This window comes from Azolla caroliniana, unplaced genomic scaffold (genome assembly GCF_043228905.1).
Source record: "Azolla caroliniana isolate FFs.n. ecotype wild unplaced genomic scaffold, voAzoCaro1.0.p SCAF_8, whole genome shotgun sequence".
Classification (NCBI taxonomy): Eukaryota; Viridiplantae; Streptophyta; class Polypodiopsida; order Salviniales; family Salviniaceae; genus Azolla; species Azolla caroliniana.
In genome coordinates, this window is record NW_028230443.1 from 17,277,744 (window position 1) to 17,303,152 (window position 25,409).

Here is a 25,409-nt window from a genome sequence, read left to right on the forward strand (position 1 = left end):
TACTTGAGAGTTATCGGTAGCATTGTGTATGTGCATGTGCCAAAGGAGAAACGGAGGAAGCTAGACACGAAAGCCGAGAAGAGTATCTTGGTTGGCTATTCGGACGAGCAAAAGGGTTATAAGTGTTATAACCCACACACCAAACAAGCGCGTGCGCGTAAGCCGCGACGTTGTGTTTGATGAGTCCGCGTCCTGGTACTTGCCTCCGACTCCGGACCTCACCTCCAATCCAAGTTCTGACGATGAGGTCAGCGAGGCCAAGATGCCTTCGGATGAGCCTAAAATCAGGACCCGTTGGATTAAGTCAATTCGACTAGTCCGATGGAGAGCCGGCGAGTAGTGGAGACTCAGTCGTGCATTCCCTGCACAGGAAGCCGAGGAGACGGCTTACGCACAAGGAAAAAGGGAAGAAGAAGGTGTTGGATTACGGCACGGATAGGAACGAGTCGGATCGACGTGAGTTCGACTCCGAGGGAAGTGACGACGGGTCTTCGAGACCGAAGTCCACGTCAGCCAAGAAAGCCTCAACATCGGCTAATGAGCAATTACGCCGATAAACCCGCTAGAAGAACCCTGTTATGCGGTTCGGTTATAATGAGTACATGGCGTACCATTACGCGTACATGATGCGAGTGGCGGAAGTGCGTGAGCGGGAGAGCTACGCCAAAGCGGCGAAAGACGTGAACTGGCGTGTCGAGATGGCGGAAGAGATTCGCGCATTGGCGGAAAATGCAACCTGGGACCTGGTTGACGCAGCGAAAGGTGTGAAACCGATCGGATGTAGGTGGGTGTACAAGGTCAAGTACAACACCGACGGCTCAGTCAACCGATACAAGGCCCGAGTAGTAGCGAAAGGCTATGCGCAGAAACACGGCATCGACTATGATGAGACGTTTGCGTCGTCACGAAGATGACGACCGTTCGTGTTTTGCTCGCGGTAGCTGCGGCAAAGGGATGGCACTTACATCAGATGGATGTAAAGAATGCGTTCCTACAAGGTGAGCTTGAGGAACGGGTGTACATGGTACAACCCCCCAGATTTCACTCCGGAACAAACACTTCGATGGTGTGCCGATTGAAGAAGTTCCTTTACGGACTAAAGCAAGCCCCGCGTGCCTGGAACGCGAAGATCACGCATTGACTACGTCGGATGGGCTTTGCGACGTCAAAATCAGACTCCTCATTGTTCATCCGGAAAGGTCAACTCGGGCCGGTTAGTATTTTACTTTATGTTGATGACTTGGTCATCACCGGCGCCGACCTAGGTGAGATTGATCGCGTGAAGCTCTAGCTCGCGGCATCATTCGACATGAAGGATTTGGGGGACCTTCATTACTTCCTCGGGATCGAAGTGATCCGCACCCCTGAAGGCATACTGATCAGCCAATGGCATTATGTATTGAGTATGCTCAAGCTCTCCATTAAACCTACGTATTTTCTGTGTGTTTGGTTTTCTATTGCTTCCTCACAAAATCTTTTAAACTAAATTATATAGCACTATTATGGAGCAAAAGATAAGCACATGGGTTGAAAGTACAAGCAAAAGAGCACTTGGGCAAGCAGGATTTAGACCAAAACACTCTCCATTGTGGATCATTTGGTCACATTAAGGGTAATCATGGAAGAGAGTCGACTACAAGGAAAAACGTTTTATTGTTGTTTTGTTGATTTTAAGAAAGCTTTTGATACCGTACCACGAAGTGAGCTCTGGAATAGAATGGTAGAGATTTGCATGCCATTAGAGTACCGAGTTGTTGTTGCACACCTATATGAACAAGTAAAATGCCAACTAAAAATGGATAGTGGATTCTCAAAGCACTTTTTAAGTAACATGGGGGTCAAGCAAGGATGTCCACTATCACCCACACTTTTTGGCTTATGCATTGATAAATTAGAAGAAGTGGTAAATAAGGTTGTGAGAGAAGAAGGATTGAATGCTCCCAAATTGATGCAACATGTTATCTGATTGCTTCTATATGCTGATGATGTGGTACTCTTCTCATATGATGTTGATAGTATGCAAAATTTACTTGGGGTATTAGAAGAATTTTGCCATAGTAGTGGACTAGCAGTGAATATGGAGAAAACAAAAATGATGGTAGTGCAAACCATCTAACCTCATCATTACCCTATGCTCACATATAGAGGTGAACATATACAATTTGTTCAAAGCTTTAAATATCTTAGTACTGATGTACCTACCACAAATAAATGGAGTGCATGCGTTGATTCTAGGCTCCAAGCCGGTTGGAAATCGTATTACCTTTTGGAGAACCAATGCAACCAAAGTGATACTTGTGGATGGGAAGTAAAACTAATGTTGTTCAATTCCATGGTAACTCAAGTATTGCTTTATGGAGTAGGAGTATGGGTAGCACCATCTCTCTTAATGCATGGATTGAGATTGAGAAAATTCAAAAGATGTTTTTTAAGGAGGCAATTAGGAGTTAAATGCCCTACCTCTTACCAAGTTATGCTCTTGGAAACAGGTGTTCAACCCATAGAACTATTGGCACTCCAAAAGGTATATAAATACATTACAAAAGTCAAGAATATGCCGAATCATCGATTACCACATCTTGCTTGGAATGTTTGATGTAAGCTACAAAAGAATCATAAAAGTAAGATTCTCTCATCCTGTTGGGTTGTTGACATAAGGAAATGGTTTAGAAGATGGGGTTTGGATGATCTTTTAGAGCTTTCGAGCAATGTTATGCAATATGTAATGATTGAGGAAAGGTTGGTGGAATCATTAAGGATGAAGTGAGAATATGCTAAGAGGACAAAGCTAGAATACTACATTGCAAATGTCAACCCTCAATGTTGGTCTCAATATAAAGCAAGAATGCCTATTGATCTTATCCAACCTTATCTCATTACCAATATGATTAGTAATGCTCGTAGAGCCCTTACACTACTTCGCACTCAATCTCACAAATTAGGTATTGAAGTTGCATCATGGAATCAAAATGTAACTAATTTGAAGACATGCAAAGTATGCAACGAAGGCATGGTAGAGGATGGATGTCACTTGCTCTTCACATGCTCGACATATAGTGCAATTCGTTTCAAGATATGGTTACATACTAAGAGGGAGTGATAACTTAAGTGTCATACTTAAGACACCACTGAGAAGGTTGAGCTCATATGTGTATGCTTTATTCACACATAAAGACTTTGTGCTTCAATGTATGAATACCCCTTCTTAGGAAGGAGACACATATTGAGAATACATGTATACTTTGGTCCCATAGGTCAAAATTGGCCTCTTTATGGACGATAAAAATTCTAATTCTAATTCTAATCCTAGATGGATCTCATATTACTGATTAGGCACTACAGAGGGTAAAATAACTCTAACTCTACAGATAGATACTTATTGTTAAGTTATAATTTTAGTAGGACCAATTTTTCAACCTTATTCATTAGAACATATTAGTTTAATGTTTTTGTAATAACGTTTTTCCTCTCCCATTAAATACTAGGAAAACAAAAGCAAAACAAATATAAAGTCACAACTTTACCCTGATAAAATATAGAAAACTAAATATGGACGTAGATTGTTTACAATTAACAAAATGCGATCATTAGGAAACTTAGGTTAGAATGCACATTCAAGATCTATAAAGAATGAACCGATTTAAAAATACATTGTAGTGAGGAACTCTTTGTATTTTTTTGCTCGGTAAGGAAACTTAAATTAAATTTAAGAAATACTAATGAATTAATTGCAAAATATGATTTGAGAAAAGACGATGACTTCTTCACACTTTTCGTTTTCTATGTGCCCATTAATGATACTAGAGTTGCTTTCTAGTGAGAATTTGGGAGTACAAATATCATCTTATATTTTATGTGCACACAAAGAGCAAGAAAGAACATAAACAATGCAAATATATTCATTGATGAACACAGAGATACAATGAAAGATCAAACAAAATCATGCTTGGAGGAGTGCATTTGTACAAGCTCCAAAGTAGAAGCTCATTGGTTTCGGCCCATTCAAAGTTGTCCTCACTTGGGTGTTCATACTAAGATCCTAGCTACATTTTTTAATATGGTAGGCATATATAGGACATATGCAATGGTAGACGCATTAGAAGTGAGCTTCATTTGGCAAGACAAATTATTAATCATCATCTCCACTCATAAATGCACTACAACGAGGGAAGATGCAATAGAGGTTGAAATAAGGTATTTTGCGCAGCTTCGACTTTTTGCAAATGTAGTTTCTAGAGAGGGATTCCTATAGAGTGAAACTTATGGATGTGCTCAATCCACATCAAAAGGACAAATTTTGGGTTATGTAGAAAAATTAAGGTCATGCTTTCAAGTGATCCTGGACAAAAACCTACATTTGGGAGGTTGTGAACATATGAAAAAACATAGAAAAACTTAGGAAATTTGAGCCACCATAATAAAACAAGAATATGGTCCTCCTAGTCAAGGAAGATAAAGATGTGAATTTCAATAACTAGAAACAATATGCAACACAAGCGTATACAATATGCCGACAATTTAGATGTATTTGGTTTGAAGAAGATCCTTGGCAGAAAGTGGTTCAAGGGCATCTTGATCTTCTTGATGTTCATTCTCTTTTCACACTTTTGCTTACGAATAGATCCACTACTTGAATGGTCACAATGGGAGTGTCTCCCTACTAAGAATCAACCGACCAAACGGTATATTCTACCATTTGTTAAAGCCATTAGAGTGACGTGTTTATTTTACAAGGTTGTGACCTTGAAATTCAACCAAACAAATCATGTTTGGACTACGAAGTACTTAGAAACAATATTTTATGCTTGACTATTATAAAAAAGTTGCACATTAAAATAATCACGTGACATGGTATGTATATATTTAATTCTAGAGCATATCTTAACACTATTATGTGGAAGCAACAAATAACTAATTTATATGTACAACACATCTTGCAAAATGGGGCTTTATGAGGTAGAGATTTTGTTTTTGCCCATCTATACCTGTGTAGTGAAAAAGAGATGGCATGGTGGCTAAGGAAATACATAACATTTGTATTCACCTAGCCAAAAAAATATTGAATTACCTAATGAGCCCCTTTAAGCAAGGTGCACAGTGTCACTAAGTTATCATCACTTGTGAGGCGTCTTACTTATGTTTTTTTTATGAATGATGCACAAAACAAAGTATTTCACCAAATTCTTATGTATAAAGTCTTTGTAGCTGAAATCAAACTTTCACCCGTGAAGTATTCCAACTTCGAATAGTCAACATCATAATTCATATGCGAAGTTAATGTGCGAGTTTATTGTGGTGTTGGGAACAAGTTTGACAAATTAAGTCACATTATGTTGGGGTCTTAACCATATAATGTACCCTACTGGGGTGCATATATAGGATCAAGTATTGATGTTCTTTGCATGTGAATTACTCATAAGTTTCCTATGACAATGATGATCTTGATTGATAATGTCTCACCATTAATGTGCAGGCAAGATATCATCCATATATATGTCCATGCATTATCCTCCATTTTCATACAATACTATTGTCAACCTCGTGGATACAAAAAGGTATGTAGTATAAATGTTACCGTGAGATGATTGGACATCTTTGAATGTAGACAAAAGGAAGTATTTCACTAAAGTCTTCTTTATAAAGTTGTTGTGGATGAAATCAAACTTTCGTTCGTAAAGTATTCCAACTCCCAATAATCGATATCATAATTCATATAATAAGCTAATGTGAGGTGCTTACATTGGTTTTGGAAACACATGGGGCAATTACTGACACATTACTATAACAATCTTAGCCATATAACCCCCTCTTGGGTGCATATACACAACCAAACTGTGGTCTTGTTTGCTTCTTGAATTGCTATTTGTATGCTAATATTGTTCTTGATTGATTATATTCCATTATTAAACATGGAAGCAATATATCATCTCTCTCTATATGTGTTTGTGTGACCCTCAATGTTTGAAGGATAGTATTGTCACACTTGTGCATGCAAAGAGGTCTGTAGCACAAAATGTTGTGAAATTCACTTTATGACATTGTTATCATAAGATGTCTAAAGAGGACTAAATGACAATTGTGGTAACTTAGCATACCTATGCATTTAAAACTCAACCATATGTTGCCATACCAATCTTTTACAAGATCGTGATAAAACAACAATCTTAGGAATGTGTTTTCCTATCTACTTGGACATTAAAAGATGGGCAAACTCTCCAAGCTTATGACAATCAAGACTGGGTGTAGATGAAAATTTAATAGCCCAATAGCCCACTCCTAAAGCATATGATAGTCCAAAATGGATATTGCAAAGGAGTTTTCCCTATTGGAAATTGAAAAAGGTTACCATCATTTGGTCAGTTATTAGTGGCCATTTTGCATTTTCTTCCCATGATTCCCCTCCAATCATTGTGTTGCCACTTCTAGAATTCGCAAATGCATATTTTCATTAGTAGACACAAGTCCTAAAAAATCTCAGTTCCATGACCTTGCAAGCAGAATCTTTGATCTGTCTATGAGACTTCAATTGAACATTTGGATTTGGGTGCAAGTATAACAAAAGAACTCTATCTACAATATACATGAAAACTTAATATGAATGCATCATGCCTCCACAATTGCCACTTTTGGGGGGCTAGTCATTATCGATGTACCTACACATTCTGTTGAAGTTCATATATACATGTGCCCCCCATACCCATCTTGCACCTCGAGTTTGAAGATGTGCACGTACTTATAATCACGATTGAAGAGAACATGCACAAAAAGTTCTATTTGAGAAACATGACCTTCCTAAGTTTACGAAGGTAATGATACACATATAGGCCTAAGCAAGGCAAGGGACAAAGAGTTGCATTATAGAACATCGCATTTGTGCTTCACCTCCTCTATGTTAACATGCGATCTGTGAAAAATAATGCGAGAGAACATTGTTGCACCCCAAAACCAATGTAGGTGTGGTCTATTGTAATGTAATGTCCTAAAGAACAACATGCTCCTCCTCTATGTTAACATGCGATCTGTGAAAAATAATGCGAGAGAACATTGTTGCACCCCAAAACCAATGTAGGTGTGGTCTATTGTAATGTAATGTCCTAAAGAACAACATGGAAATCATAATGGGACAACATTGAAGGCATAATATTGAATGTGTCATGTGTGTTCTATCCTACCTAAATTACATATGCCTTCTGTATGCTTTGCCACCTTTCTCTTTGGTTAGATAGGTGTATAGCAATGTTTTGTTTACATATACCATTTACATGCCATTGTCGTAAACGCCCGCAGACAAGAGGTGCCTCGAATATGAAGTCTCAATGTTACACACACACACACACACACACACACACACACACACACACACACACACACACACACACACACAAAAGAGAGGCACAAGAAAGTTGTGAAATGAGAAACATACCCATTCTATGTGCAACAATGACTGGTAACCATTTACATGCCATTGTCGTAAACGCCCGCAGACAAGAGATGTCTCGGATCTCAAGTCTCAATGTTACACACACACACACAAACAAACAAACAAACAAACAAACACAAGAGAGGCTCAAGCAAGCTATGAAATGAGAAACATGTCGACGTAACATGGGCACAAACACAGAATAGACGGAGACACAAACACAAGCACAAAAGCAGGAGAGGCACACGAAGGTTACGAACCGAGAGACGTGCTGACGTAACACGGACAGAAACATAGACAAGCACGGGCGTGAGCCGGGGGACACAGAGAGGGAGAGGCACGCTAAGCTCTCGTGAACTGAACGGGAAATGGCCAGGACACGGGTGGCCGTGGCCGGAAAGAAGGAGACATGAGAAGGAAAAGGAGGTTAGTTATATATTGTATTGAAGAGAACAAAACAGGGTCAAAAAAAAAATTCCCCTTCTTCTTCTTCTTCTTCATTTTCCTTCTTCTCTCTTCTTCATTCTCCTTCCCTCTTCTTCTTCCTTCTTCCCTTCCTTTTTGCTTCTTCTTCTTTACCGATCTATCTCTCTCTCTCTCTCTCTCTCTGCTTTGGATTCAGACCTGTTAAGAAGGCAGGGAAAGGCAGGAGGAAGACAGAAGACAGAAGACGAGGAAGAAAAGAAGGGCTAGACAGACGAAAACGTGTGAAAGCATCATCGAGAGACAAAGACAAGGGAGAGAATCCACACACCCCCCCCATCCCCCACTGGTCTGGTCTGTGTGCTCCAATCCTAAGGTGCTCTGTTCTTCTTCTTCTTCCTCCTCTTCTTCCTTCCATCTTTCCTTCATTCATTGTCTTTGATCTTTCTTTCTCTTTCTTTTCCGTTTTCTTCCTTTTGTTCCTTTCGCTCTAGGGTTTTTTTTTCCCTTTTTCTTGTCTTGTATTGTCTTGCCCTCTCTGTACCGACTTTGCGGTTATGCCTGCTCCATCTCCCTACAACAAAAGATCTGTTTCCTCCGATTTTAGGGTGTTCTGCAACCCCATTTTCCTCTCAGTCTTATTGTTGTTGTTGCTGCTGCTACCATTTCTATTTTTGTTCAGATTAGAGTTTCTGACCTCCTTGCATCATCGTTTTCATGAACGGGCTGCCATGGTTTCATCATCACCATCACCACTACGGCCATCATCTTCATCATCATCATCATCATCATCATCTTCATCATCATCATCATCTTCATCTTATTGTAGAGGAAGCTTTGTAATTTGTTTCATTCATTACCTAATTTCATCATCCTTAGCAGGAAAACAAGAACGCCGTGTCTTCATCAGATGCAGGAAGAAAGGATAGCATTATTTCATCATCATCAACTTCATCATGGAAATCCTCAGAGAAATGGTGTAATGGATATTAAAGCAGAGTATGAAGGTGCACATAATTTGGAAGGGAAACCAGAGTTTGAGGAAGAATTTGGGGTGTTTGATGCAAATGCTATGCTAGAAGAACATCATTCACACATTGAAGGGCATCATCCGCAGAGAGAAGGGCACCATCCACATATCGAAGAACATGATTCACATATGCAAGGACACAATTCACATATACAAGTGCATCATCAACATATACAAGGTCACCACCCACATATACAAGGGAATCATTCACATATGGATGCCCATCATCATCATTCACATATGGATGTGCATCATCATTCACACATAGATGGCCATGATTCACACATACAAGGGCCTCATTCATACATAGAAGGGCATCATCCACATATAGAAGAACACGACACACACATAGATGGACATCACCATTCACACCTAGAAGGTGACCTAGATGGGCACAATCATTCACACCTAGAAGATGACATAGATGGGCACCTTCATTCCCACCTAGAGGGCGGCATAGATGGACATCATCATTCACAACTATTAGAGATGACCCAATTGGAAGAAGAGGAAGACTTGGAAGACACCAAAGTAAAGAAGGAAGAAGAGGGGGCTCTCGTTGTGGACCAAGCCATTGTAGTAGTGACAAAGAATGCACAACGAAGGCTATGGAAGAAAGACCGATCACAAGCATGGTGGGATCGATGCAATGAGCCCGATTTTCCAGAGCCTGAGTTTCATCAAGCTTTCCGAATGAGTAAAGCTACTTTTGATCATCTTTGCGATGAGATAGGTCATGCTGTGGCAAAAGAAGACACCATGTTAAGGCAAGCTATTCCCGTTCGTCAACGTGTGGCTGTTTGTATATGGCGCTTGGCATCGGGAGAGCCCCTAAGACTCCTTTCGAAGAGATTTGGTCTTGGTATTTCCACTTGCCATAAACTTGTTATCGAGGTTTGCACAGCTATTAATGATGTTTTACTTCCTAAGTATATATGTTGGCCATCTCACGAGCATTCGCAAGCTATTCGGGAAGATTTTGAAAGGATCACGGGCATACCCGATGTTGTAGGGGCTATTTACACCACCCACATGCCCATCATTGCTCCTAAGGTGAATGTGACCTCATATTTCAACCGAAGTCACACCGAGAGGACTCAAAAGACTTCATATTCTCTTACCTTACAAGGCGTAGTGGATGCTCACGGTTTGTTCACTGATGTATGCATCGGGTGGCCAGGGTCATTTTCAGATGAACTTGTGCTCGAGAAGTCAGCCCTATATGAAAGGGGACTTGCAGGTTTTTTTCAAAATGATTGGATAGTAGGTGGCCCAAGTTCCCCGCCTTTGGATTGGTTGCTAACACCCTATGTAGACGGACACCTTACTTGGGCACAACACGCATTCAATGAGCGTATTGAAGAAGCGCTCAAAGTGGCTAGGAGTGCGTTTAGTAGGCTCAAAGGGAGATGGCAGTACTTGACTAAAAGGGCCGAGATTAAGGTGCAAGAGCTACCAACTATTCTTGGAGCTTGTTGTGTGCTGCATAACTTGTGTGAGAAGCTTGATGAGCCTTTTGATCCTGATCTTTACATGATTATTCAAGATGATTTGACCGTGTGTGAACATCTCCCTTGGTCGAGGATGTCATTGGAAAGACGTGATCAGATCGCCCACAATTTGATGCATAGCATGCATTCTGGCATGGCATCCCTTTGACCAACAAATTTTTAGTGTACCTGTCAGAGAAGATGCTGACTTCTAATTGAACTTTTGGAATACATAAAAAAGAGGCCATTTATTTTCTCGGTTATTTGTATATCTAATTTTATCTCATATCAAATCTTTGTATGCGTATCTAAGCAAATGAATTGTTGAGGAATTCTAAAGGTCTTCTACTTATAATTCTATCCATGTAAACAATTTTTAAAGCTGAAAGTTGTTATCATATGTAATCCAAATACCACCATGCTTGGAATGGATTCATTGAAGGCTCAGATATTTTCAGTAATCTTTGCCTTGGCTTATGGCATGGAAGCAAGTAAGAGTTGGAAATCATGCAATATCAAGCCTATTGTTTTCTCTTTTCACTATTCATTGGTCACTATCGGCTTTTCACTATTCATTGAGTGACTGATGGCTCATGTGAACCTAGCTTATGAGGATTTTTTGTTATCTGATTTATTGACTATTGTATTGTGCATGATTGCAGTTTTCCCTACCATCTATCTCTGTAGAGGCAAGAGTTTGGTATTTGTGTTTTTGGGTAATGCATGATTTCACTCTTTTTGTACTCTCATATGTTTGGTAGTGTTTACAAGTGCTATGCAAGAGACATCAAAGCGATCACAGAACACAAAGCTTTAGAAGTACCGGAGAATGTCAACACATCCAATTTGCAAAGCTTTCTTAGATGCTTGACACTGAAAGTGACAACAGTATATACATATGGGCATTGGTATGTTGGAATCAATGTTGCCCTTTGTGAAAACTAGCTTAGTTGCATAACCTTCATAGTTTTCTTTGCAAATGAATTGTTTCATTAGGACTCTATTATGATTGGACTTTTTTTCCCTAGAGATGCAACATTTTGATGTTTCTATTGTTAGGAAGAAATAATTGGATCATGGTTGGCAAGAAGTATATGCATGTAAAGTTCAATGAAGAGTGATGATATCATAGAGCTAAGTGGAAATTGTGGCCGAAAGAAAGTTATGAATGAATATATGTTTTTATTATGAGAAACTTGGTGGATGATGATTTTTCTTCCCTTTTAACCATGTTTTATGAATAATTTGTTAGTAATTATTATAATTGGATATGGATGATAAGCAATTAATGAAAATATTAAAGAAAACAATGGTTTAAGGATAACAACACCAACCATCCTCAAGTGAAGGACAAGAGACAAATATGAACCCCATCGGCATTTCATACCATCGACAATGGTTATCATATCACACTTTGGATTCATGATGAATATGTATATCTATAACAAGAGTTTTGCCGCATTGATAGAGTCTTAGCAACGTCTATTAGATGTTGACAGTTGTAATAAAGGAGATAACGAGTTCCCTTTATATATATAGCTCAATTCGTCAGGCCCAGTGTCATGTGTTCACGTGTCACAAGTCCTAGGATAACTGGTTTCCCACATATTCTTGGAAATGAAGGTTTGGAAGACCCTTAGAGGGAATCAAAAGTTAGATCGGAAACTCCTAGCCAAGCACAAGATTTTGACATTATTAGAACAAAACTAAGAGTAGTTAGGGGATTACATAAAAGGGATCAAATGTTAAAGAACAACTATCTCAACGATGGTTTTATATTCCTTGATGATCATGGTTACATTGCTTTATCTCATGCTTGGTATTGGGTATATTTTTTCTACTCACAAAATTTTACTCATCAAAAGATCCATGTTATCCCGTATGATGTAATTTCTTTGGTTGCACAAGTAGTTTTGGCCTCTCAATGCAACATTTCATTTTGTCCTTGAGTTGGGCATGTAAAATAGGATTATTACTAGTTTGACATTTGTTGGAAACATATGTATATGAAGATGCTAGGATGTGGCCAACCACACATTTTCATTTCACACAATTGAAAATTTCTTCTACGTACACAAAGTTAGATATTGTCGCATTAAGAGTCTTGAAGAGAGTAGACAACATTTGCATGTCTTATGCCCCGAAGACCATTGATAATGTGAAGCATATGCTCCTTGCAATTCAATAATGTTTCTCATCCTCCATCACTAACATTTGGTCAGTGCCATGTCCACAATCCTCATTCTCTAGGTACACTTATAGTTGCTCTCAATTTGAGAATAAAAAGAGACATAAACGAGAGAATTGAAGCCCAATCCTCTACCATGAGGTGAACATCCATCTTCCATTGATCCATTAGTATGTGTCTCAATTGAGACATACATACAATGCATACAACACATGCATACATACACATACATACATACATACATACATACATACATACATACATACATACATACATACGTATGTACATCCATACATACATCCATACATCCATCCATCCATCCATCCATCCATCCATCCATCCATCCATACATACATACATATATACATTCATACATACATACATACATACATACATACATACATACATACATACATACATACATACATACACACACAAACATACATACATACAGTCTACATACATACAGACATACATACATACATACATACATACACTCAGAAACCTACCTACCTACATACATACATACATACACACACAAACATACATATATACATACATGACATTGTCATTTGGGAAAATTATAGATGTGGAAGGCCTAGGGTTTCTCCCTCTCCTTTCTCACTCGTCTCCGCTCTTCTTCTTTTTCTTCCTTCCCTCATCTCAGAGACACCGTCTTCGTCTTTTTCCTTCTCCTGCGTTTTCCGGCTCTGCTAAACATGGTGAGTCTCGTCTCTCCCTCCCTCTCTCCCTCCCTCTACTCTGGTATGTGAATGCCATTTTTATGGCGCCTCGTATGAATGGCGCCGTGATCCTTTGTCCTTCATAGTGCCATTGTGCATACTCTTTCGGTTGAAATTCGGGGTTTTAATGCTGTTTATGGGGTTGCTTGTGTAATAGTTTGGTGGCTGCTGTTCACTCTTTCCTGGATCCTGAGGGTGAAATTGAAGAAATTTAGTGTGCTTGTAGAGTTTTGTTTTGTTTCAAACTAGACTGTTTGATCCGGTGCTTTATTAACATTTCGCAGTTTTACTTTTTTTTTCCTCCAAAATTGCTTTTTGAATGTCCTTTATGAGTTTGATTCCGTAACAATGGAATTTTGATTCAATTCATTGGCGCTTTCTGGTGCATAATGGTTGAAATGCCATATATCAATATCCTCTTATTGCATTTTGGTTGTAATTAGGAATTATGATGCTATTCCTTATTTGCACGTTGGTACACCTTATTTTGAATTATATCAGGGATAACCACTGAAATGCCTGAATTTTTCTGTGTTATCCAATCTGGTTTTGATCAACCTTTTCTCTTGACTTTTATGTATGCTCTCTGAGAAATGCTTTGGTTAGTTATTCTCCTTCCCCCTCCTTGTGAGGAATTGAGTTGGGGCCTTGTACTAACATCGGAAACTTAGAAACAATTGTGTAAATAAACAAGAAATTCTGGGAGTTTTCAGGGTTTTCTCATTAGATAATATAGTTATATTCAACTGATTATACTAATGTATGATGGGAAAAAATGCTCATTTATTTTTATAGTCAAAGAGGAAAATAAAAGAAGTGAAGGAGGAAACTGTAACCCTAAGTGGTCCCGGTGCTCGTGAGGGTGAGCATGTCTTTGGTGTTGCTCACATTTTTGCTTCATTCAACGACACCTTCGTGGTATGTATATACATACGAATAAAATGAACTTAGTATATCTACCTTCAACCAATGTCAGTTCATTTTGTATTGCACATATCATTGTGATCAACCATGTATTTCTACTGGAAAGTTGTTGTAAGCTATTGTGTTGCACACATGGATATAATGAAATGCTTATTTCCACCTCAAATTCTAAGTTGTGCATTCACTCTTGTTGCCTGCAACATACAGCATGTGACTGATCTTTCTGGGAAGGAAACTCTTGCTCGCGTGACTGGTATGTGCTGATTCTATTTATTTTGCTTATTTAAGCTATGTCATCCAGAATTTTTTTACCTGCTAAGAAATGTTTTTTTAGTTTGTTCTGTTACATTATGTTTTTTTTACATCTGCAGGTGGTATGAAGGTGAAAGCAGATAGAGATGAGTCGTCCCCTTATGCGGCCATGCTTGCTGCTCAAGATGTGGCCCAAAGGTGCAAGGTAAAGTATATCTTTTTGTTATGTATGTTTTGTAATTTAGGATATATTGCTAACTACATGAGTAATGGAAGTTAATGAAGTCTAGGAGATGAATAATAGTGTGAATGGATTTGGTCTTGAGTATACAATGTCCTTGGAATGGATATGTCAAGCGCTAGATACGATTTTGGACACTCTTTTTTCCTCGAGTATTTCAAATAACTCTCTTCTAAAGTTTTCTCTAGGGGGATTCCAGTTATTCAAGAAAGAAGAAGAGTGTACAAATCAAAATCTGGCGCTGATATGTACATTCCTTGTGTCAGATAATACACATAATGGGCCTATGTCTGCCCTTCATTTATTCATGTGATAAATGTAGGTACATCTTTAATTCTTCCCTCTGGTACTCTGTTTCTTTTGCGGTATTGAAAATCGTCATTATTTTGCTTATTGGGGATGCTTGTAGGAGTTGGGAATAACTGCTCTGCACATCAAGCTTCGTGCTACTGGTGGTAACAAAACCAAGACACCTGGCCCTGGTGCACAATCAGCTTTGAGAGCTCTTGCTCGTTCTGGCATGCGAATTGGCCGTATTGGTATGGTTTTCTCTCTCTGTAGTCTCAATAAGATATATTATTATAACTTCCATATATCAAATTTTATTAATAGACGAATCTCATTTATATCTTTCTTGCAGAGGATGTGACACCAATTCCTACTGATAGCACAAGGAGAAAAGGAGGAAGGAGAGGTCGCAGGCTCTGAATGTGTTTCATATGTCAATTTTATTGAGATGTTTTTGATGGTATTAAAGGGTTTTTTTAATCACACCTCCTAGAAAAGATTGTTGGTTTGAGATGTATTGTGGTATTCAATGCTGACCTTGGCATTTAGTTTAAAAACTTGCTGTTTGCTACTGTTCTACCATTAATTTCAAGAGCATTTTGAGCATTCTTGTCGAATGTTTGTAATCTATTTTAAGTCCATTGAGATGGTGTCTCTTGACGTATAAATAATCACAACCAAATTGTGAGCAATGTCCACATGTCAAAAGATCCTACTGAATATGTGCAGAGATGGGGGCAAGTGGGATCGCTGCTGCTGCTTAGTTTTCACCTTCTAGTTTTGTGTGGTCTAGATGATCGATCATACAGGCTGAAGGCATTGGATGGCTGTATTTGCCTTTCATGAGGTGCAGGTGGAGATTATGTAAAATCTCATTATGTGATAGGGTATGAAAGGTTCTCATGTGAAGACATGATTATATGAGCTTGATGCATAAGAACGCTCTAGGCGGATCATTGTTTGGGATTGGGATTATTTGATATGTTGGAAAGCTGTGTTTTTACTCTTTGCTTATTAAGAAGTGGTAGGGGATACTCATCCTGTGCGTGATTATAGGTGCGCCTCTCATTTGCTTGTGTAATGTCCTCATGCCTTACCTTGTCAATACTGAGTGCTTTTGTAATCCTTACTACACAGTCAATTTTTAAATTTGGAGATTATCTCAAGGTATATGGGTTCAAAGGTATGATTGTGGGAAAATATGTTTTGACAATTTATTAGTTAATTAGTACAATTAGTACAATTAGTGCATATAGTAGGATTTGAACATAGGTTCATGGGTTTGAGTGTATAATTGTGCTCGAGAACAAGCCAGACAGTGAAGTGAGCATAGTTCTATGACATGTGCTCATGACGGAAATGTAGTTGAAGACTTATCACTTCATTCCCAATATACTCAGAAGCTACAAAGAATATTCATTATATAGGATTTGCATATGATCACCTAGTAAGCTTGATAACCTTAGTGTCACAAACATTATTGATTGGTATCACAGAATTGTTTGGCTTGGTTGAATTTTATTCGATGTTAGCATGTTATATCATGGCATCTAAAGCAATGATTCAAAAGCTTGAGGGTACATGAAACAAAAAGTTTTCATGGAGTAGAGAAGTCTTCTCTAGGAAGGAAGTTGAAATGCCACTTACACTTACGTTGGAATTGTTTTAAAATAATCCAAAAGTTTGAGGGTACTTGAAAAAAGGAGTTTTCGTGGACTAAAGTCTTCATTAGGAAGGAGGTCGAAATGCCACTTACACTTGCACTTACTTATGATGATCTAGATAGATTATGCGAGCTTGTGGATTTTCTAAAAATACTATTGAAAGGCTTGAATATTCTAGTTACATTTGGAGATTTTTAGAACATTGTTGAAGAATCCAAAAACTTTTGAAAGAATTAATGATGTTATCTATAGGGATTCAAATGTTTTTGGAAATATTTAAGAATATGCTCCTCTATGAGAATGAGCCTTGATGTTCTAGAAAGTTTGAAACTATTGTCGCATACATTTCCTAATGTTTCCTCATACCTAATAGTGATACGGGTTGTGAATTAGAGTGAGTGATGTGTTGTCAATGTTGGCTTATATTCTTTCATATGATTTCATTATGGACGTATAGTTTCCTAGTTCTCGCATGAGATAAAATGTTTTTGTCATTAATCAAGAAATCTTTTATGAAGTGTGACCTCATCTTTCCAAGTACCAATTGATTTTCTAAATCCTACAACTTGATGAAGCGCTTATGATGATCAATGTAATGAAATTTTACTTCATGTGAATCTAAAACATGTTTCAATTCATGCGGAACATAACTACATGGGATGGGAAGCATCATCCATATCCAAGATAACGTGACTAAGAATCTAAGCATAATGGTTATGAATCCTCAAAAACTCTTAACGAGCCGATTAATATAATAAATAGGATCAGTTTTACTATATGAAGGCAAATCCAACTTAATGGCCACATCTCCAATTCGTTTACCTCCTAATCTCTACCTAAGAAACTTATGAACTGGAATGGGTCCATCTTAGGTCTCTCTCAATGGACACAAGGTAGATAGCAACAAACATACTATATTTTACTGAATAACACCATAACTATTGTTGATGTTCTTAACATGAAGCTCGTACCCTTTTGGTTGATAACTAATCGTAATGACGTCTTGTCAAACCAAAGTGCACCATTATCTTGATCGTTCTTCTTTTTCCAATTCAAAGTTTTGTGATAGGTGATCAAGGTTGAAAAATATACATTAACATGAAACTGATAGTAGTTGTACAAATATAATTTGCACCCTTATATGCCAAAGGTGAAATCCAAATTGATCTTTAAAGTCTCCTTATTTTGTTTAAAATTCATGTGGAAGCCCGACTTCCAACACTATTAAACAAGTTTCCTCTAGCAAGTTGTTTATAGATTATTTGTTGTACTAAATGGAACCATCTTCTCCAACAATTTGAACAACCTTGTTAACCAACACACTTTTTTTTGGGATCATATATAGTGTAAGCGGGCGAGCCATACAAACAACACAATTGATCCATGAAATTACATGCTAAATCATGAGTTGCAATTTTACCTCCTATGGAGATAAACTTAGTGACTTTTGTAAGTCAATTGGCAATCACCAAAAATAGCGGCATGACCTTTGCCATCTTCAAGAAACTAACAATGACATCTATCAAAATGCTTTCTTGCACCATTGGCAATTTGCCATAGCATTGTCAATGGCAAACATTTCCACAATATTTGTTTGTTCGTAGTGAAGGAAGAATGGACACAAAAGTATTATTTTCAATGTAAGTGAGACATTATTGTGTTTGTATGACATTACCTCTCTAGCTCAATCATAGTCACAAACATCACATAATCCAACTAGTTCACGAATTGAAATGTGAATAGCTAAAAGACCATGGATTTGTGGTCAATGCCCGAGTGGACATGTAGTCAAACCAACCTACAATATAGATATTGACCCAAATTCGAAACCATCTATGATCAGAAAATGATTATGTAGGCCTAGTTTCAACTTCTCGTCTTTTGAACACAACACATCTTCGGGTAGTAAAACCCTCTTTCATAGAAGTAACCATTTTCCAGCACAAATCAATGGTTGGGATCCACAACTAGCAATTTGAGAGCTTAAGCTCTCGAGAATAACCCTGAAAGGAAGGAACCCTCGGTTCAAATTGAAGTAACCCATTGTCCCATAACTAGTGATGGGGTCTAGTTTATTGGGAATCGTCTTGAAAGGAAGGGGACAACGCATTGTCATGTATTTGGTGATCAAGTGAGGCAAGCACAGATGAATGACACAATGATGAACCTTGAGAAGACCAGTTGTGAGTCTTACGACCATATATATATGTATGTATATACAAGTGAGTCATGGGGTGGAGGGTAAACATAGGACAGGGCCCATGAACTGCCCGACCGACCGTAAGAGAAGGCACGAGACAAAAGCCCATAAGAATGAATCGAGGAGCGGACACCGTGAGTGGTGTATGTGTATGTGTGTCTGGAAAGGTCGAGAAGGTCGGAAACGAGATGGGAGTGTCCGGACAAGTGTGAAACGGAATCAGGTCCGTTCACGGAAGCCTTTTTTTTTGAATCAAACTTCGACTTTGTACGTAGCACGGCGAGATGGGAGTGTCCGGACAAGTGTGAAACGGAATTAGGTCCGTTCACGGAAGCCTTTTTTTTTGAATCAAACTTCGGCTTGGCACATTCTCTGCTACGTATGTCTTCTCCTCCCATTTCCTTCTTGTCTGCCTGATCCATTTCTTCTGCAGATCTGATCCTCAGCCATGCCTCAGATCCAGTACTCAGAGAAGTATTGCGATGACATCTATGAGTACAGGTATTTCTTCCCTTCCCTTTGTCTCTGTATGTTAAGGTTTCTCCCTTTTCAATTCCCAAATGCGCATTTTTTTGTTTTTATTTCTACCATTACTTGTCGGTCTATTCTCTGTATTTCTTCTTTTTACGAGAAAAAATATCATGTTTCGATCTTCTCTTCAGAGCACTCTCATTAACTTATTCGAATTGTGTCTATTAAGTATAGGTATTTTCTTGTACCTTTACGACATTTTTATATGCCGATAGTAAAAATACGCACATTTCCATAGCTTTTTTACTTAAGGTATTATGCTCACAGGACCTTCTGGATCTGGTCTGTAAACTATTTGCATTTCTTACTGATGTATGTGTATGTATGTGTTTATGTTGAGCTTGATTATAATTCAAGCTTTTGCGATTATTTTACATTTTCTTGTGGATATCAATATCTGATCTTTTTATGTATTAATACACTCTTATGGTGTTCCTTTGAATCGAGTTTATATATATCTCTCTCCTGTTTTACAAGAATGGTTTGTATATATTTAAAAATACATAAATCTTTGCTTTCGGTTCAGTGTTTATTACGTTCTCTTGTTCTCATCTTAATTCTTCACATGTTTTGACATTTTTTTGTAATCCATAACACGTAATTCAGATCTTTATGGAATTTTGCTTCTTTGGTCTCCATAGCTTATAGAATGAGTCATTTAAAATTGATTTTGATAGATTAAAATTGGAATTGTAGATTGAGTCTTTAAAATACGTGCAAACGTATGCAAAGCTTAACAAGAACCCAGAATTACCTTCTTTTTGAAATCATTCCATCCCATTCTAGCAGACAAAAAGTGTAGAGAGCACTTGTAGCTAAACACAATTTAGAAAACGACCGAATGCACATTTTTGTGGATGACCATGCTTGAAGCTTTTGGCATCCTTTCTGGAGGTATTTAAAGTCTGATGACATGGCAATGGTTTGTTGAAAGTCAATAGTTTCCATAATGCAATTTACAATGGATAGCTAATATTTATCAATGGAAATACGTTTTAAAGAGAATACATTCTATTGTACATTCAATATTATTTAAAGATCATAAACTATACGGAGAGTATATCCTGTAAATTGTATATTGTAAAGAAAATCCACTCTGTCAATTCTTACAGGCATGTTGTGTTGACACCGGAAGTCACGAAGTTGCTTCCCAAGGATCGGTTACTGTCAGAGGTATGCTTTTTACTGTAACTTCTCTTGTAAATAATCATATTTGTATGGATTTTAATATGTTCTTCAAAGCATTCTATTGTGTTAATATGAATTATAATATGTTGTCCAAACCTAGTGTCTTCAGTAAGTGCGACTTATTATTACTGATTTTTATACAATAACATGTGCATGTCATCCATGTGAATTGTTACAGGAGTTCAATTTTTTGTAGATGCTCCTACGCATATGTATCAATATATATTGCTCAAGCTACAATGTCTTTATAATAATTATCTTACAATGAATCCAGGCAGTTTGCCAATTTTTTTCTTGTAAGCGTCACAACTAACTTATACGAATCTAAGCATTTCATTTGAAGTGGTCTTTTAAGTGTCACTAGTATTATGATCAATGTTCAGATAGTGAATCCACGATGACTCTAAACAATGTTGTGTTATATTGTTGCATGTTGAAAATAGAATGAATGGCGTGCCATTGGAGTTCAACAATCACGGGGGTGGGTTCATTATGCCATTCATAAACCTGAGCCACACATCATGTTGTTTCGGCGTCCCTTGAATTATCAACAAGCGATTACGAATGCCTCTCAGCCACAACCATCTCAACCTGTTGGAATGAAAGCTTGATTTCTGTGATAGATTTGCTTGTTTGCTATCATCCCCATCCATTCCTTCTCACACAGCATTTGAGGCTTTGGGATTTGTAGTGCTTTTGTGCAAAGATAGGTGAGGTATTTGTTTTTTTTCCTTTTTACTCTCTTGTGAATGTAGATCACTTATCTACTTATTTAGTTTGATCTTGCTTTGTTTGTCTAGACAAAATTATATATCATTTTCTCAATTCATAACTCACTTATGTGAATGCGATTTGGATTCCTTCGAAGTGGTAGTGGTAGTTAATGGATGAAGGCCATCTAGATGCCATGGACATTATTTTGTACGCAATGGCTGGATTCTAACGTTTAGTTCTCCAAAAGATAATGTTATATGGAAAATGTGATAGTAAGTATATTGGAAAAATGCTTTTCATGGTTTAACTCGTATGAGAACATGCAAACAGACCATTCCTCATTAATGTAGAGAGACAATATGATTTTGTTATTGTCTTGATCCATCTAACAAGATCATAGTATTATAAATTTTGGAAATTGATGATACTTTTCCCTAGAAAATATGGCGTTTTAAATTCTGTCACAGACTCACAACCCAAAGATTGGAGCAATAGAGGGGATGATTTTGTTATTTTCCTGATCCATCATACAAGAACATGGTACCTAAGCCGATTATTGAGGAGGTTCATTAAAATATTTGTTGAAAAAGCACGACCTTTTTATGACCTATTTAAACTCTTCAAAACTGCATTTACGACCTATTTAAACAACCATCTTTCCATCCCTTACGTGGTAGGAGTTTGCAAAGCTTTGGCTCAAGCTTGAATCGAACACTAAAATGGTTAAACAGTCTTGTGGTTAAAGAGTTCTAGTGTGGGACAAAAAATGTTATGGGGAGTAGCATGTTTATAAATGAAATGGTTGTGTTGAGACTAGTTTCATTATCATCCAAGTCTCTTGAAAAGGAGCAAAGGGTGAAAGTTTGTTGTGAGTACTTCTCATGATCTTGATGTAAATGGTGTCTTGAGTCTTCACTAGGTGGGGTAACTTAGGTTCCCTTATCTTCTTAATTGCTTTTGCATGACAAGTGACTTCAAAGCTTGGTATTTGAGAGAGCAAGAAATAAAGATAATATCGTTTTTGAAGATTGAGAGAAGTATAGAGAGTGAGAGAAAGAAGAGAGAAAGCCAGAGGAGACAAGAGAGTAAAAGAGAGGTGTCATCATGTCTCTCATGTCCCAAAATTTGGACAAATTACACAACTTGTAATGCATGAATTAGAACTACATTTATTTGAATAGTGGAGATGTAATTTATTTACCAGCTCAAATGCATTGTCAAGATTCTTAGGAAGTCTTCCAAGTGTGTTCATTAGGTGTATACCCTGACCAATCCACTAGATAATGAAACTTGTTATGTACAATCTTGGAGTTCACGACTATTTGAACTTCAAAATTTGGGCAAACAACAAGTTGAAATGGAGGTGGGGGTGTAACAAACTGATTCAAAATGAAACTACCAACAATGAGACACAAAATATTCCGTGTAGATGTGACATCATTAATGTGATCAGAGGTGACGAATGGAGTGAACTATTGATATTCCAACTTGTCTCAAGGTGTAATGGTCTTCACATTCCTTTGTGATGACCACACAAGATCCCCATCTTGACACTTTGGTTCCTCTGATGAGGAGTCGAGACAATGGTGATTTGTGGCCTTCATGTGTGTGGCTTGACCATCATGCAAATGGTGAGAAAATGCGACATGAATTTTGTGGAGTTGATGTAGATGATCCTCAACAATAGGAATCTTCGGGATTTCTGAACATTCAATCATTGTCCAATGTGGATGATATCCTATATTAGATAGAAAAAGAGAAAGATAGAGATAGAAAGAGACAAAGAGAGGGAGAGAGAGAAAGAAAAACAGAAAATCACATATTTAAGAAAGAAAAAGATAGACAGATATTTTTAGTGTCCATAGAGAAGCCAATATTGACCCATGGGACTTTCATAAAAAGTTTTGTTGATGTGTATCTCCATACTAAGACGGGATATTCATACTTCGAGGCACCAAGTCTTCATGTGTGAATAAGGCCTACACATATATGAGGTCAACCTTCTAAGTGTTCTCTTTGGTGTGACACTAGTCATCACCCCCTCTTAATATATCATGGTAGCTTTTACGTATTGCACTATATGTAAAGCATGTAAAAAACAAGTGATACTCATCCTCTACTAGCCCTTGCATACCTTCCTTGCCTTTTAAATTTGGGCGATTTTGATGCCATAATGCAACTTAAATACCTAGTTTATGTGATCGAGTGCCAAGGAATGTTAGGGCTCTATGAGAGTTAATACTCACGTTAGTAATGAGGTAAGGTTGAATATGATTAATATGACTTCTTGCATGCTATAAAACTTAACATTCAAAGATTGATGTTTGCAATGTAATATTCTATTTTTTTCCTTTTAGCATCTTTCCACTTTTCCCTTAGTGGTTCCATTAATCTTTTATTAATAACTATGTACATATTTAATAGCATCACTGGAAAGTTCTATGGGATCTTTTACATCCCATCTTTTGAACCATTTTTTGATGTCTACTACTCTAACCAAATGAGAGAATCTTGCTCTTGTGATTCTCTTGTAGGTTACATCAAACATTCCAAGCAAGATGTGCTAATCTATGATTTGGCATATTCTTTACTTTTGTAAATTATGTATCTATATACTCTCTGTAGTGCCAATATCTCTATAGGTTGAACACTTGTTTTGAAGAGCATAACTTGATAGGAGGTTGTCGATTTAACTCTTAATTGTCTCCAAGAAAACATATTTTGAATATTCTCAATCTTATTCCAAGCATTAAGTGAGAGAGTTCCTCCCCACACCGTCACCTTAAAGCGAAACTTCCCATCCATGAGTATCACTCCGGTTGCATTGATTTTCCAACATCTAAAACTTTTCCAACCAGGTTGAAGTCTAGACTCAAATCATACGCTCCATTTATTTTTGGCTTTGTACAAATTGTACATCTTCTCCCTTATATATAAACATAGGGTATAAGTGAGGCTAGGTGGTTCACACTACATGTAGGATATGGTGTTCTTTATGTATGCGGAAGTATGTGAGGACTTGTCGGTTATGTGTAGTAGACAACACAAATAGTATGATAGAGAAAACGGTAGATAGACAAGCTCTAAGCTTTAATGGAAGCTTTTGTTATTTTTGTTCTCTCTCTCTCTCTCTACAAGACTCAAGATACAAGAAGTGATCAAGCAACACATATTACAACGTTAGGTTAGGGCTTATATACTCAAGCCCTAACTATTGGATGTGTTCAAACTAGTAAGGATACAAAGTAGAAGGAGTCAGCCTTTTATGCCAACAAACACCCCCGTAAAAGGACCGCTGTCACTTGTATGGGGTTATCTCCCCGATAAACATAGATTGCAATTTTAATCTAACGCTATAGTTACAAGTTAGTCGACATCTAGCCGAGACAACAGGGATAATGTTGGTATTCTGCCTAACCTCCTACTCTGTGTTCATCTTTCTTCTGCTCGATCTCTTGTCGTAGTCCCATCTTTGTCCTTAGAGCATCAAAGCGTTGATCTGGGAGTAACTTTGTCAGACAATCGACGACGATGTTCACCTCGGTGTCGATCTTCTGGACTTCGAGCTTCTTCTCTGTTACAAGTTCCCGTATATGATGATACTACACCTCAATATGCTTTGTCTTCGCATGATAGACAAGATTATTGATGAGGTGTATTGCGCTCTGTGAGTCGCAATAGATGGTCAATTCAACTTGTTGTTGAGAAGTCGGCTGACATTTGGTTCAACCAGATTGCTTCCTTCGGAGCCTCTGATGTTGCTATGTACTCGACTTCTACGGTGGATAGAGCCATGCACTCTTGAAGCTTTGACCTCCATGATATAGCACCGTCACCGTAGGTGAAGATGTAACCTGATGTCGACTTCCGATTGTCTGAGTTCTCGACATAGTCGGAGTCGGTGTAGCCTTTGACTTCGGTCGGATTTGTTGATCCGAAAGTTAGCTCTGTATCTTCAGTCCCTCTTAGGTACCTGAAGATGTGCTTGATGGCCCCATAATGATTCCGTCCTAGGTTTGACATGTATCGGTTGACGACCCCTACAACATAGGGTAGGTCGTTTTGAGTCGCCACCATCGCGTACATGATACTTCTTACGGCCGATGCATAGGG

At 38.0% G+C, this 25,409-nt stretch overlaps 3 protein-coding genes across 3 annotated transcripts; all 3 read left to right on the top strand.

Moving 5' to 3' along the window:
• Positions 1-8,092: 8,092 nt before the first annotated feature.
• Positions 8,093-10,618, top strand: LOC147861135 (uncharacterized). Its single transcript, XM_087323649.1, has 2 exons — positions 8,093-8,219; positions 8,726-10,618. Exon 2 carries the CDS (start codon positions 8,754-8,756, stop codon positions 10,530-10,532), a length of 1,779 nt encoding a protein of 592 aa, XP_087179775.1. The 5' UTR covers positions 8,093-8,219; positions 8,726-8,753; the 3' UTR covers positions 10,533-10,618.
• Positions 10,619-13,114: 2,496 nt separating this feature from the next.
• On the top strand, positions 13,115-15,616 carry LOC147861136 (small ribosomal subunit protein uS11y-like). The gene is made up of 6 exons (XM_087323896.1): positions 13,115-13,273; positions 14,090-14,212; positions 14,426-14,471; positions 14,590-14,675; positions 15,121-15,250; positions 15,352-15,616. The coding sequence occupies exons 1-6, from the start codon at positions 13,271-13,273 to the stop codon at positions 15,417-15,419; spliced, it is 456 nt and encodes a 151-aa protein (XP_087180022.1). The 5' UTR covers positions 13,115-13,270; the 3' UTR covers positions 15,420-15,616.
• Positions 15,617-19,214: 3,598 nt separating this feature from the next.
• Positions 19,215-21,361, top strand: LOC147861137 (cyclin-dependent kinases regulatory subunit 1-like). Its single transcript, XM_087323231.1, has 3 exons — positions 19,215-19,364; positions 20,507-20,567; positions 21,026-21,361. The coding sequence occupies exons 1-3, from the start codon at positions 19,312-19,314 to the stop codon at positions 21,191-21,193; spliced, it is 282 nt and encodes a 93-aa protein (XP_087179357.1). The 5' UTR covers positions 19,215-19,311; the 3' UTR covers positions 21,194-21,361.
• Positions 21,362-25,409: the final 4,048 nt, after the last annotated feature.

Bases quoted from the DNA above. Each gene is read 5' to 3' on its own strand.
- LOC147861135 (XM_087323649.1), top strand. From the start codon at position 8,754: ATGCAGGAAGAAAGGATAGCATTATTTCATCATCATCAACTTCATCAT.
- LOC147861137 (XM_087323231.1), top strand. From the start codon at position 19,312: ATGCCTCAGATCCAGTACTCAGAGAAGTATTGCGATGACATCTATGAG. The intron at 19,365-20,506 runs GTATTTCTTCCC...CAATTCTTACAG, and splicing joins GATGACATCTATGAGTACAG to GCATGTTGTGTTGACACCGG. The intron at 20,568-21,025 runs GTATGCTTTTTA...TGTTGAAAATAG, and splicing joins AGGATCGGTTACTGTCAGAG to AATGAATGGCGTGCCATTGG.
- LOC147861136 (XM_087323896.1), top strand. The intron at 14,213-14,425 runs GTATGTATATAC...TGCAACATACAG, and splicing joins CATTCAACGACACCTTCGTG to CATGTGACTGATCTTTCTGG. The intron at 14,472-14,589 runs GTATGTGCTGAT...TTACATCTGCAG, and splicing joins AACTCTTGCTCGCGTGACTG to GTGGTATGAAGGTGAAAGCA.